We start from the raw sequence: 13,853 nt of genomic DNA on the forward strand, positions 1-13,853 counted from the left end.
AATAGCAATGTCCAGAGAACAGTAGAAACATTCGGGAAGTACAATGTGCATCCTATAACAACAAGCCTTTCATGGGTCGGTTTTATGAATGGGAACCATTTGCAGAAGGTAAGAGAAATCCTAGATTACTTGTGATAATTTTTGCAAAATTTCTCCTGATTTTTTTGATTATTGAATTTGAATTTTGTTAGATTATACGTGTTACAGATTTCTAGCATCTCATTTATAATTGTTTTTACAATCGAAGACTTGGAGTTAGAGGGTTTGTCCTTGTATGTAACTCTTGAGGAGAAAACTAGAAAAGAAGCATTTAAGGTCTTCAATTTTCATTTTTAAAAATGATTTAATGTTATATGTTGGTGCAGTTTTTGACCTTAATAATTGGGAATTTGTTTTATTTGTTGAAACTTAAAGTTCCAATATGTTTTTGGAATTAAAAAACAAACGAATTTGTTTTGTTTTATTTCAAGAACAATTTTTGGGAAGGGAGAAAATGAATTTACAGACCTTCCTGTTATTTCCTCATTTTTCTCTTTTCTTTCTTCCCTTGTTTCTCAGTGGGAGGGAGATCTCTTAGTATGTACTGTGGTGTTGCTAAAAGGGAAACAGGGTCAATTTTTTGAAGTGTATTCTGAATTATTAAATATGTCATTTAATAAAACAGGAAATAGTTAAGCCCATGTTCTTATAGAAGGAAAGAATATTAAAGGGAATAAATTTAATCATGAAAGTAGAGACAAATTTGTCAATGCAAGGTTGTTGCTAGTTCCTATCAGAGGAGTTTTATTTTCCTACTAAAGTTTTCATATAAGATCATCTGTTGAGAATAATAGTGGTAGAGTGGAAAAATGACAATTTAATGTGATAGGTCAAGAAAAGCTACAATGTCAAGGAAAGTTTTAAAAAAAGCAAATTAAAGGAATGACAGAAACTTATGGAAAACCTGATATTATAGGCAGCTATGAAATAACAGGACATAGACTCTTAATGTCAGAGGCTTGGTTCTGGAAGGGGACTTAGAAGTCATCTTGTTCAACTTCTCTCACCTGAATGAGAAAACTGGATGTTTTTGTCCTTCATTCTTGAAGAAGACCATGACATCAGGTAGCTGATGCCATGACAAGCTCATGAACTGGATTTGAGTGAGAGGGGCTATGCAAAGTCACCAGCCTCACTTTCTTCTTTGGGTCCAGTGACCAGATATGGATCAGGATGACTGGAGATGACTCTAGATGGGAGGCAATCAGGGTTAAGTGACTTGTCTAAGATCACACAGCTACTTAGTGTCAACTGTCTGAGGCTGGATTTTATCTCCCATCCTGCTGACTCCAAGGCAAGTGTTCTATCTATTATGCCAACTACCTGCCCCTGGAAGAATGAGGAAACTGAAATTCAAAAGAATGAATGGACTTGCTTCAACTCACAGACAGTAAGCAACATTGCTAAGAATTTTTAATATAAGGAGGTCCTCAGAGGTACTAAGGTAGAAGGTAGTACACACACACACACACACACACACACACACACAGACATTTTAATGTTCTTTGTTGGTGGAACTTCTGCATAATAAAGGTAGGGATGTGAACTTTGCTTCTTTTTTACAACTTCATCTGAATTCTAACCATAAAGGTGGCTCCAGTCAACTCTTTATTTTTCTTTATTTATTTGATTATTTATCTCTCCACCTATTTAATTATTTATTTATTTAGTGGATGGGTAAGTGTGGGTATCGTGAGTGTGAAATAAATGCTTTTTGAAGAACTCTGTGTGTGCACATACAAACAGATTAATCTTTGAAATAAGAATTTTTTCTTTTTCTGGAAGGGGTAAAGGATACAGGCCCATAATCACAGATTTAGCAGGAATTTAGAGGGATTTTCCAAATTATGTGAATTAGTTGTTTGAGGTCATGGACCCTAAATCAGCACTAAACAAAGAGAGACAAAAAAATAGATATCAGGGCGGCTAGGTGGTGTAGTAGATAGAGCACCGGCCTTGGAGTCAGGAGTACCTGGGTTCAAATCCGGTTTCAGACACTTAATAATTACCTAGCTGTGTGGCCTTGGGCAAGCCACTTAACCCCATTTGCCTTGCAAAAACCTAAAATTTTTTTTAAAAAAAAGAATAGATAACATTTTAGTTGAGGTTTGCTTTGTTGGCTGAAGCATTGACTGCCTGGTTAGGTGATGTTAGCCAGTGCTTGTTAACAAAAGCACTGAAAATATCAAATAAAAACTAGGTGACAATGCAGATATAGTGCCTAAGTGAGAAAAGTATGACTTTATCATCATTGTTTGCCCTGGAGAGTTGGAAGGGTGAGTGATCGTTGCCAAGTGTATGCTCTGGCTCATGTTTTCTCATCACATCTGTTCTCTCAGCCTGACTCCTACCCACTATTGAATGATTACTTCATGTATTCATGGAGGCAATCTTTTCATTGTTGTTGGTGTGACTTAATGTTCTATGTTATTTCATTAAATGTCTTTTATTTCACACAAATATTTTCTCTGACTGGTAAAAAAGTATATATTTTAGTGTGAGTCTGTGAGCTGTGGTTTTGAATGAATACTGATTCTTATATGACCTCTAATCTGGAGTAGCATTTTGGGGCCTATAGTTGAAGATGGGGACAAGAGTTCTATTTGCAAGAACTGAACGCATGACTACAATTCAGGTATTTTATAAATACTTAAAATCTGTTCAATTTTAAGAATTGTTGTAATTGCCCAAGTGTCAATATTTATGTTAGCAATTATTTTATTGGGAAGAAAAAGTAAAATCCATCAACAGTGCCTTCCATCAAGTAATATGACCACATCATCATTTCCCCATGAGTTGGAGTTGGACATGGCTATGTTTTACAATTTCTTTGGCTCTCTGCCAGCTTTTGTTATCTGGAACAGCCTGAAATTTGGTTATTATGGGCTATATGAATTCTCCTACTTGGTCTCCTTTAATTAGCCTCAGCTCATCTAGAAAGCATTTTTTCAACTAATTAGGAGTATAGCTTAATGCAAAGAGTGCTAAATGACCTCTTAAGAGAACTATTATGGTCAGCATTCTTCTGTCACTGATTAATTGTATGATCTTGGGCATGTCACAGAATTTCATTGAACCTGAAATGGGACAGTTAGATAACTGATACTCAGATTAAGCTCTAAAAATGATTCTTTTCAGTTCATTGATAATTGTTTCCCCAACTCCTAACCCAGTTCTGAAGGTATTTTTCACAAGATAAAGAATATTTGAGTCAAAGTGTTGACATCTTCAGTTTTCTCAACTATTAAATGAGGGGGGTTGGACTAAGTGTACTTTATTATCTCTTCTAGCTCTGGCTCTATGATAGCTAGCTTACATTTATGGAGTCCTTGGATGTTTTCAAACCACTTTATAATATGATAGGTGCTCTTATTTTTACCCATTAATATTTGAGAAACCTAAGGCTCAGATGTATACAGGGAATGGATCAACACAATATCTTACCCAACATTCTACAAAGACAGGTGGTTCACAAAATTATATGATAAAGGCCCTTGGTTTCTCCATGAATCAGTAATTAGATTTTTGTGGTAGGTTAATTATCATCCATAAACCTGACTTTTAGTGGAGAAAAGCTCTGTACAAGAAAACAGAAGACGAGGAAAAAGAAAATTATCCATCAAAGTGTCATTTTAATTGTAATTTTCCATGAAAATCTTATCGACATATTTTGTTTTAATTTCCTGGATTAAAAATGTGGTAACTGAGACAGTCTGTCTTCATTGTAATCAAAAGTCACTTGGCCTTTGTTCACCATGAAGATTTCTTTGATTTAATTATGTTCCCTCTTCCCTAATTCCCAGGATGACTAGGATGAGTGGCTAGCAGTCTTGGAGTGAACATTTGTATTTGATGGGCTGATTCTTGAGCTGGGTTCTTGGGTTTGTTTGGATACTTTTTCAGTTCTCATGTGTCTAGTTGGTCAAACAGCTGCACTCATTTAACACAGTGCCATATAGAATAGTATACACATTCTCCCACCAATCCATCCATTTGGCCAGATGGTTCGTCTTAGGCACTTAATCTTGTTTCCTGGATATGGTGACCCTGTCTTTTGATAAGGTCTCTGGGAATTTTTTCTCACAGCAATAGTCTTACCATTTGCAAAAGCCAGCTCCAGAGGAGCTAAAATAGACTGTGAAAAAGGAAGACTTCTGTTTTGCTTTCCTGTTAGCACCTCTTTAAGGTTAGGGGTTGATATTGTAGAAAGTAATGCCTGCATCTGTATACCACCAACCTTGTTATCAAACATTTATGAAGTGAATACTATGTGCTCAGTGACAGGGTCTCTGATCCCTATCATGAACCTAAGGGAAAGGTTCCAGAAAGCTGAATTAGATACTAGCCAACTGTTGAGCCTTTGGCACAAATTGAATTCAGACATTTCACAGACTCATGGCAATTTCAGAGTTGGAAAGAGACATCCACAGTTGTCTACTTCAATGAAGAAGGAGAAGGAGAAGACAACAACACAGTGGGCAAGTCCCCTCAACTTCTAGGATCTTTGACCATGTCTGAAAAAGGGAGGGATCAGAATACATGGTCAATAAGGTCCCTTCTTCCAAATCTATGATCCTTTAGTCTCTTCTACAACATATCTAAATCTGGTCTTCCTGAAATCTCTAATAAAGGATCCTAGATTTTTTAGCTGGAAAAAGACTTCTAAGATCATTTAAAAAATTATTTAAGGCAATTGGATTCAATGACTTGCCCAAGGTCACATAGCTGGGTAATTATTAAGTGTCTTCCTGACTCCAGGGCCAGGGGTCTATCTACTGTACCTCCTGGCTTCCCCCTTCTAAAGTCATTTTAACTAAAGTTCTCATTTAGTAGATGATGGAAGTGACTTCCAGAGGGAACGTTTATGACTTGTTCAAGATCCCATAGGCAGTATGTATCAGAAGTGGAATTTCTTTGATCTGCACAATGGAGAGAGAGCCAAATAGGAGCTCTCTGAATTTTTATCTTGTATATTGTTTGGGCAATATGGAAGAAAAGGGCTGTGAGTGCATCCAACTACTCTCAATGAAATCACTTTACCAGGCCTAAAGGCAAAGAATTCACATATCAAAATGCCAAAAGAAATGGGAAATGGGATTGATAAATCACTGTCTTCAATCTGTGAAATATAATTGGGAACAGGAAAGGAGATACCACAAGACTGAGGAAGGACAGATGTTGTAATGACATTTAGAGAAGGTAAGAGAAAGGATACTGTAAACTATGGGCTAGGGAGCTTTTCTTTGATTCCTGACAAAAATTCTAGAGTATGTTCTTATTAAAGGAATAGTCAGTGAACAGCTAAATAAGGATGTGGTAATCAGAGAGTCAGTCATGGTTTCATCAGTAGCAAGTCTTTTCAGACCAAATTTTGAAAAAAAAGAGAGAATTTTACTTTAATCATATCACATCTGGAGCCTTCTGTTCAGCTCTCCACAGTCAGAATTTTTAAAGCTTTTGAAAAATTATTGTAATTTGTCTTCTCTTCAGACTCCTTTCCATCTTGTTCTAATGGTCTTCTAAACCAGAAAATGGATTAGAAGGCAATGCTTCTCAGGGAAATCATTCCACTTTTGGACAACTCAAGAGTATTGGAAGTTTGTTCTTGCCTCAGGTACAAATGACTCCTTGCCATTTCTACCCTTTGCTTCTAGTGCTGCCTTCTAGGACAGAAGACGGATTAAATTCCTCTTCCCTTGATATTCATTTGAGTTCTTGAAAGCAACTATAATTTCCCCATTGAGACTTTTCTTCTATAGGCTAAACTGAATTTCATATAGCTTGAACTTAAGGCTCCCTACTAACTCTATTTCCCTTCTCTGGATAATCTTTAACCTATTAAAATCCTTCCTTAACTATGGTGAATTGAACAAAAGATTCCAGATGTGATATAAGTACAATACAACTCTCTCCTCTTAGAAGAAATGAGTCTCTAATTTCAAAACATTATGTCATTAACTTTTTTGACTATCATATCCCTTTTTGTGGTCCTTTATAACCCCAAGATCTTGTTTCAGAAAAAAAAAAAGCTGTTTAACCATATCTCCAATATCTAAATTTCCTTGGTAATTCATAAGTAAAATTAAGGAGTTGAACTTGATGGTCTTCAAATGACTTCAGACTCTAAATATTTGATCCACTGATATTGTACTTGTGTCAGTTTTTAACCCAAGATTTCATTATATATGTTCTAAGTGCTTGATTGCCTCTATAGGTCATCCCATGAACATGGACAAACAAGATATATCAAGGGGACAAAAGTAGGGCACAATTTGACTTGAATGAGAGACATAGTTTTCTGATTAATTAAAAAAATCAATTTATTAATTATTTAACAGGTAATCAATAAATTGAGGTCAGTAGTTCTCTTGGAAATCAAAGAGAAGTCACTTGAATGTCTAAATGCCTTTGGAAATGAGTTGTTCCTGATGGGTGGAAATCAACTCTGATTGGTTAACAATTAATGAGAGAATGAATATAAAATGTGGACCTTTTCTAAGGAGGGGTTGGGTATGTGACTTTGATCATCTCTGAGTTCTTAGTCAAAAAGGCACATCTCAGGCCAGACCTTGAGCAATCTAGACAAAGGAATTCATCTCTACCCATACCACTTAAGTTGGACACAATGGGCTAAAATTTACTTAGATTAGATCTTCTTTACCCGTTAATCAGAAAAAAGCTCTCCCAAATGGTTAGGGTACCATCTAAGACTGAAGAGAATGTCTCAATGGCAGCTCTATTCTTCATCAGAAAGTAAAAAGAAGGAAAAATCCTGCAATAATTGGTTATTAATAATCAAAAGAAAGATCTTTGGGTCCTATATGTAAATTTGTTTTTAACATAATAAGAACTTAAAATTTTTTCTCTGTTCTGGTTAAACAGAGCACAAAGACTCATATTAAAAGTACCAATGAACCTTGGGTGACTAATCATATTGTCTTATTGTGAAAAATATGTCTCTCTTGTTCATACTGGATAATTTTTGCCCTTTAAGGACTGCTTTATGGGGCAGTGGTAGTACCACTATATTACTCTAAGTGCTTAAGTATGGTGCACTAATTCTGGTCACTGATGTAGGTCCTATGTGGTAGATAGATGCACTTGTCTTCTTCCCAACTAATCAATTCTCACTTCCCCAGTCATGACATTTGGAGCATAAAGAAGTATAAAATATCTTCCCTCTTTTAATCAAATATAAATTCCCACAGAGTAAGAATCATTTTATATTTTAGATCTTTATATCCCCCAAATCTAGCTCAATGTTTTATAATATGTAGGGCCTAATAAATGTTTATTTATTGACCTCAAAGAAATTGCAACCTAATTAGGATCTACAGAATGTTCAATAACTACTTATCTTTTCTTACTGTTCTTGTAGTATTTTGAACTTCATTCATTTATCATGTTCTGTTTTATTTATGTTTATTTGCTACCTATTGTTATTGTAATCTTTATGACTCCCTGGACAATAACATACCACCTTACAACTTGTAAGCTCTGTGAAGACAGGGACTCCATCTTGTATCATTTGAGTTAAAGGAATATTTCTATACTCTTGGTTATCAAGGAGAATGGAATGTAAATGGGAGGATGACTTCTATGTGAAAAAAGGAGGCAAAAGCTATAAAAAAAAGGAAAGGAGAATCCCAACTTGTGGCAGGAAGTTGCAAGAGGGGCAAGGGACATAGAAGAGAAAGGGAATTTGATTTCTGAATGCTTAGAGCTAAGTCACAGAGTGAAGGGTTTTCCTAAAGAGGAAGGATCTAGACCCTCTAAGGAGGAAACAGCTGCTTGTCCTCTAAGTGGTGATGATAGGGATCCACAGGTGTTTGAGATAAGAGATAATACAATTGTCAGAGGAAGCAGAGAAGAATGGGGTGACTGGTGACTCCTTGCAGGGATATGCTATGGTATCTGTTTGTTGAACTAATAATGATATAGAAATTTGTGGTCTTCCTGGGGCATGTGTCCAGGGCTTAACAGAGGATTTTTTGGCACCTAATACCATGGATAACTTTTTTTTTTAATTTTTATTATATTTTTATTCTAAAATCATGGATGACTTTTTAAAAAATAATTTGGACACACATAATCCTGCTAGAAGTAATCTTGAAAGTATTAATAGACATTGCAAAATTTGGGACAAAAAAGAAACAAAAATAAAACCTGAAGAAATTAGAGGAAGAAATAGTATTTTCATCAGTGCTTTTATCAAAGACAAGGACTTCAGAAGAGAAAGGCAGATTTGGGAAGTGAATAGCCGTTAAAAAGTTTGCATATGATGATCAACTATGATGGACTTGGTCATTTCAGCAGTACAATAATCAAAGTCAATTTAAAAAAGATTTATGATTGGAAAATATCATCCAAATCCAGAGAAGTGTGGAGTTTAAATAAAGATCAAAGCTTATTATCTTCAATTTTTGAAGGTTATCTTATGTACTATGTCATTTCCCCCTTCAATGTTTTCTTTTTTCCAATTAGATTCTATTCTTCTTTCACAAAAATGATCAATGTGGATCTATTTTTTAGTATAGTAATAAATGTAGAGCCTCAGATTGCTTTCTGTCAGGAGGAGAGGGGGAGAGAAGGGAGAGAGGGAGAAAAATGTAAAATGGATGAGGTAAACTCAAGTCCCAAGTTTGCCAGTCTCAACTCATATATATATATGTATATATATATATATATATATATATATATATATATATATATATATATATATACATTAAAGAAGTTTCTGATCTGGCATATCAAAAGAGTTTCATAGATTTCTCTAATTTCAGATTATGGTATATTTTTATAGTTTATCTAGATTTTAGATGCCACAAAACTGTCAGGAATAGCTAGCAGAATTATATAACAGAATCAGGATTCAAAACACTTTTGATAAATCCAGGATAACTTTTTCCTCTTTCTATCTTGCCCCAGTGATCTTTGAATCCAAGCAATGCTTCACCTCTGTGATTTCCTCCCATTGGTGGAATCTCCTGAATCTCCATTTGAAGAAGTAATTACACCAAATCATGTTTACTTCTCATCTGGCTCAGCTCCTGATTCTCTGGACCACTTTTCTACCTTGCCTGCTTTTCTTAAATCTTTCTAATTCCTGCTTCCAAGTTCCCTTTTATGTTTTGTCTTCCCCTACTAGAGTGTGAGTTCCTTGAGAACAAGGACTGGGTCTCTTTATATTTATACTTTTTTAAATTAAAAAAATAATTAAAAATACAGTGGAAATGTGCTTATGAAGTAGTTTGTAAAAAAAAAGCAACTAAGATTTTTAGTGATAAGTAACCTTTAATATAAGTCAACAGTATGAAGTAGCAGATTAGAGATTTTTTGGACAACACTAAATTTTAGACTACACTATTTAAGGTCTGGGAGAACTTTTCCTGGTCAGACCATATCTGGAGCCTTGATCATATGGAGCATGCAAAAGATTGTAACCAGCCATTGAAAGGTATTAAGATCATAACATATTAATTAATTATCATTTATTAAGTATCTACTATTCATATACAGGGAAGCTAGATGGTACACTTAGTGGAATATTGCTCTTAATCTGGAAAAATCTTCCTGAGTTCAAATTGGATAAGACACTTAATTGTTTGCCTCAGGTGAGGACCTGTATAATGAACTGAAGAAGGAAATGGCAAACTAACTTTGTCAAGAAAAACCCCAAATGGGGAATGAAAACTATTACTGAAAAATAACAAAATAGTCAAATACCCACAAATATTGTGCATATACATTCATATAAAATTGTCTGTGTGTGTGTGTGTAGGTGCTTAAAATTGTTTGCTCCCTTCCTCCTTTTTTCTTTCTTTCTCAATGGGATGGGAAGTAGGAGGAAGAGAAAAATATTTATGGTAATTAAAAATAAAACCTAATTAAATATTTGATGGATTGTTTTGTGGAAGAGAGATTCTGCCTGGTTTGGGTAAGTAAAATTAGAAGTCTTTGTAGAAGTTGTGAATTTTGGCTTGATATAAGGAAATTATTCAACTTGTCCACAATGAAATAAACTACCTTGTGATTCAAGGGGTTCTTATTCATTGACACTTTTCAAGCAGACCCTGGATTATTTCTGTCAATTATATTGGGGGTGGGAGACAGTTTTCCTAGATTCAGGTTAAACTAGATGACCTCACCTTGGAGTTCTTTCTCTCTCTCTCTCTCTCTCTCTCTCTCTCTCTCTCTCTCTCTCTCTCTCTCTGCAAGGCAATGGGGTTAAATGACATGCCCAAGGTCACACAGCTAAGTAATTAGATAGTGTCTGAGGTCAAATTTGAACTCAGGCCTTCCTGACTCTGGGACTGGCATTCTAACCACTATGCTACCCAGCCACCCCTCCTTAGAGCTCTCTTTTGTTTTTTCAGTTCTAAGACACTGACTGGGAACACTGGGGAAGTTGGGATTAATAGAAGGGAGTAAAGGAATATAAGATGTCAGATGTTTTAGTGGCAAAGTAGAATAACTTTTAAGAATAGAACATTGGATTTGACAATTCTGAGATGATTTGAAGAGATTTTTTTCTTTTGACTAAAGCAATAGATGAAGCCAGATAGCAAAGGTTAAAAAATGGACTTTTAAAAAAAAGTTTAGTGATAGAGGAAAGGAGGAGAGAGAGAACTGTACATCTAAGGGAGAGGAGAATCCAAGAAAAATGTTTTGTTTTTGTTTTTAAGATGAGGGTATTTGTGAATATAAGGAAAGAGACTGTGGGAAGAAATGGGGCAAGATTAGAAAGTGAGTAAATCCTTTGGATTCATGTGAATGAATGAATTAGTGATTAGATGGATGGATGAATGAGAAAGCATTTATTAATTACTTAACAATATGCTAGGCAATGAGGGTATAAATACAAAGGAGGAACATTTCCTGCCTTCCAGGATATTCCTTACAATCAGAACTGACTAGGTAAAGTTAAATTTGAATGCTTTCATGTTCTGAAGGGTTAATTTATAATCTATCTTTGAAATTATTTAGTTTGAATTTTACAATTTCTTCCTTAATCTTGCTTCCCTCCCCCCACCCCGCAGAGAAGGAAGTCTGTTAGTCCATGGTATACATTATAATCTATCTCTGAAAGTTATTTTAACATTTAACATTTATTCCACCATGACTGATGCTGTTGCTCTGATCTGTACCTGTCCCCAGGTTCTTCTGGGTTCTTAAGTTTTGCTCTGAAAATTCCCCATATGGTCCCACTGAATTGTCCTCTGGGGCTGCTGATCAATATACTGGTCATGATCACTTGCATGCTCTTCATTTTATCAGTATCCTTATTATAATTGAGACCAGAACTAAACCTTCACATAGGATCTGATCTGATCTTAGATATGATGCTTCTTTTATTCTAGCCTAAAACTGAATTAGTTCCCAAGTTAGTCACATTGCATTAAAGTCACCAGGTTTTGTTTTTTTTTTCTGACAAAAACTACTTTGTAGCTCTATTTCTCCTATATCTCAGACATGGAAAAAATGCAAAATAATTTGGGGTGTGGGAGAGGTTAAAGAGAAGAATACTAACAACTGGGGCCTGATGGGAGTCATGCAGAAGGTGTCCCTGAACCATGTTTTGAAGGAAGCTGGGATTTCTATGCAGTGGACATGAGGTTTGGAGGCCTTTCTCTGAAGGGAGGGAAGAAAGCAGAAAGGGCAGAAAGAGATTTCATATTTATTTTTAGAATTAAGACAATTGCATCAGGGAGAAAAATTTTGTTGCCCATGGGTGAATCCTGTGAATTAATTATTTTTTGTTTCGATAATTACATGTTGCTATAATTGGTTTCCTCTGTGATCCAATGCATTTAAAAATCTTATTCTGAGAAAGGGTCCATAGAGTAAAGAACCCCTGAATTACAGCACTCTCCTGAGCTGTTGGACCCATGTTATCCCAGGGGATCAGGGCTAGAAATGCCCTCGGAGGAACAACAACTTCTAATAAAACGATTAGCCTAAATGGAAGCAATTTGACAGGATTTAGAGCCAAGCCCAAATCCTAAATCCCTTACAAATTATTGAATAATTAGTACAAATTCTTGTTGTTCTTTCTTCCCAGGGGCTTGGTTCCTTCTACAGCTCAGTTTCTCTAAATCCTCAAAGCACAGCTGCCTATTGCCAGAAAGTTAAGTGTGTCCCCCCCAAACTACCCAAATCATGGCTGATTCATTTCCTTTTCAAAACAAACAAGCAAAAACATTGTTGTTTTTGTATTAAGTCCACTATGTCCTGGCCTTTTCAGGAAACTCAGGGTCAAATTTCCATTTACAGGGAGAGCTGCAAATAAATCTCCATAGTCCAATTCTCTGACCTACAGGTCAGAGATCAGGTTGTTGTAAATTGTTGGAGAAAAGTCCCAAAGGTGCTGTAGAGAGCATATTGTTGCCCCTCAGGAGTCTGGCAAAGGAGAATTACGTACTTTGCTATAACTGGACATGGTAGATTCTCAGCAAAGTTAGTTGATTGATGTTTTAATCATATATTTTGCATATCTATCCCCTTCTGATTTACAAGAAAAATTAAAAAAATTGTTTCCCATTTTATGATTCTTTGAGTCAGTAGGACTGCCTACTGGCAGTTATTTTCCCTGTTACCAATACTTTCCCTAAGGCCAGAGGCTCTCAAGTACCATAGTTGAAACTTAAAAGCTAGGGAACCCCTCAATGTTTTTACTTCTTTTACTCTCTTTGAAAATAACTTCTCTATAAAGTTTCTTTTACCCTACACCCCCCCCCCCCAATCGCACTGTTATAAACATGGGACCTCCACTGTAATTCAAAGAGAGAGATATAAATGTCAAACAACATTACCCGGGTTGTGTTGTAACAGGGGCTTTCATTGTTCTTTAGTAGGTGGAGATGTGAATTTCATAAGATAATGAAGGTTTGCTGAAGGTCACCCTGGACCCAGACTGAAGTGTTTATGTAATGATATTGCTTTAGAAAGCTGGGAGAAATGGGAAACCTGAGTAACTATATGTGGAAATCAAGTTTTGATAAACATGTCCACTGTTAAGTATGTGAGATGAAAATTAAAAAGTCAGTAGTCTATAGCAACTGTTTTAAACCCAATTTAAAAGCAAACAGAAAGGAAAGATGAGTGGATTGTGGACCAAATGCCTCATTTCTCTGGGCTAATATTTGAAGCTAAGCAAATGACATGAATAGCAGCAAAGAAAGTGATGATAATAATAATAACAATATCAATTAGAATTTGTATTATACTTTAAGGTTTTCAGAAAATTTTGCAGATATTTTATCCTCCTAACAACTGTGGATAGTAATTTCTATTATTTTTCTCATATTACAGATCAGGAAAATGAGACAGAAGGAGATTAAGTGATGTATACTGTGTAACATATGGATTTGCTTTTCCTATCACTAGGTTCAGCACCTGTCTACTGTACCACTTAACTGTATAGGTAACAAGAGTAATCTCTAGAAAACTGATGATCTATTAATTCCCCTTAAGTTGTATTTTTTAATTGTATTTTCTTATTTTTAATTAACAAAAAAATGTTAAAATCTAATTCAAAGTTTTACCCCTTATGCCTATTCAGGCAAAGCAGAATGGAGAAGTTGAGACAATTATCTTTAAATGAATAAATCACACTCCAAATTTTGCTGCTTTGAGATTGGATTATCTGGATAACTTTTTCTTGGGCAAATTTAAAATTAGCTAGGATATAGTTGGATCCCATTTGCCCCCAGAGTAACTGAATGCATTTTCTGAAATGAAGGCATTGTGTGAAAGATATTATGAAAGTAGAGCCCTTTCATTGTTAATTGTGAGCTGTTGGATCATAGACAAAG

At 35.4% G+C, this 13,853-nt stretch overlaps 1 protein-coding gene across 5 annotated transcripts in view; it reads left to right on the forward strand.

The window, feature by feature from the left end:
• Nucleotides 1-13,853, forward strand: part of LOC141521709 (thrombospondin type-1 domain-containing protein 4-like) — a 481,139-nt gene that overhangs the window by 277,760 nt on the left and 189,526 nt on the right. For all 5 annotated transcript variants that reach the window (XM_074234538.1, XM_074234540.1, XM_074234539.1 and 2 more), the window contains exon 6: nucleotides 6-108. In XM_074234538.1, the coding sequence (XP_074090639.1) occupies nucleotides 6-108 (103 nt within the window). The remainder of the gene's footprint in view (nucleotides 1-5; nucleotides 109-13,853) is intronic.

Source organism: Macrotis lagotis, chromosome 4 (assembly GCF_037893015.1).
Source record: "Macrotis lagotis isolate mMagLag1 chromosome 4, bilby.v1.9.chrom.fasta, whole genome shotgun sequence".
Lineage (NCBI taxonomy): Eukaryota > Metazoa > Chordata > Mammalia > Peramelemorphia > Peramelidae > Macrotis > Macrotis lagotis.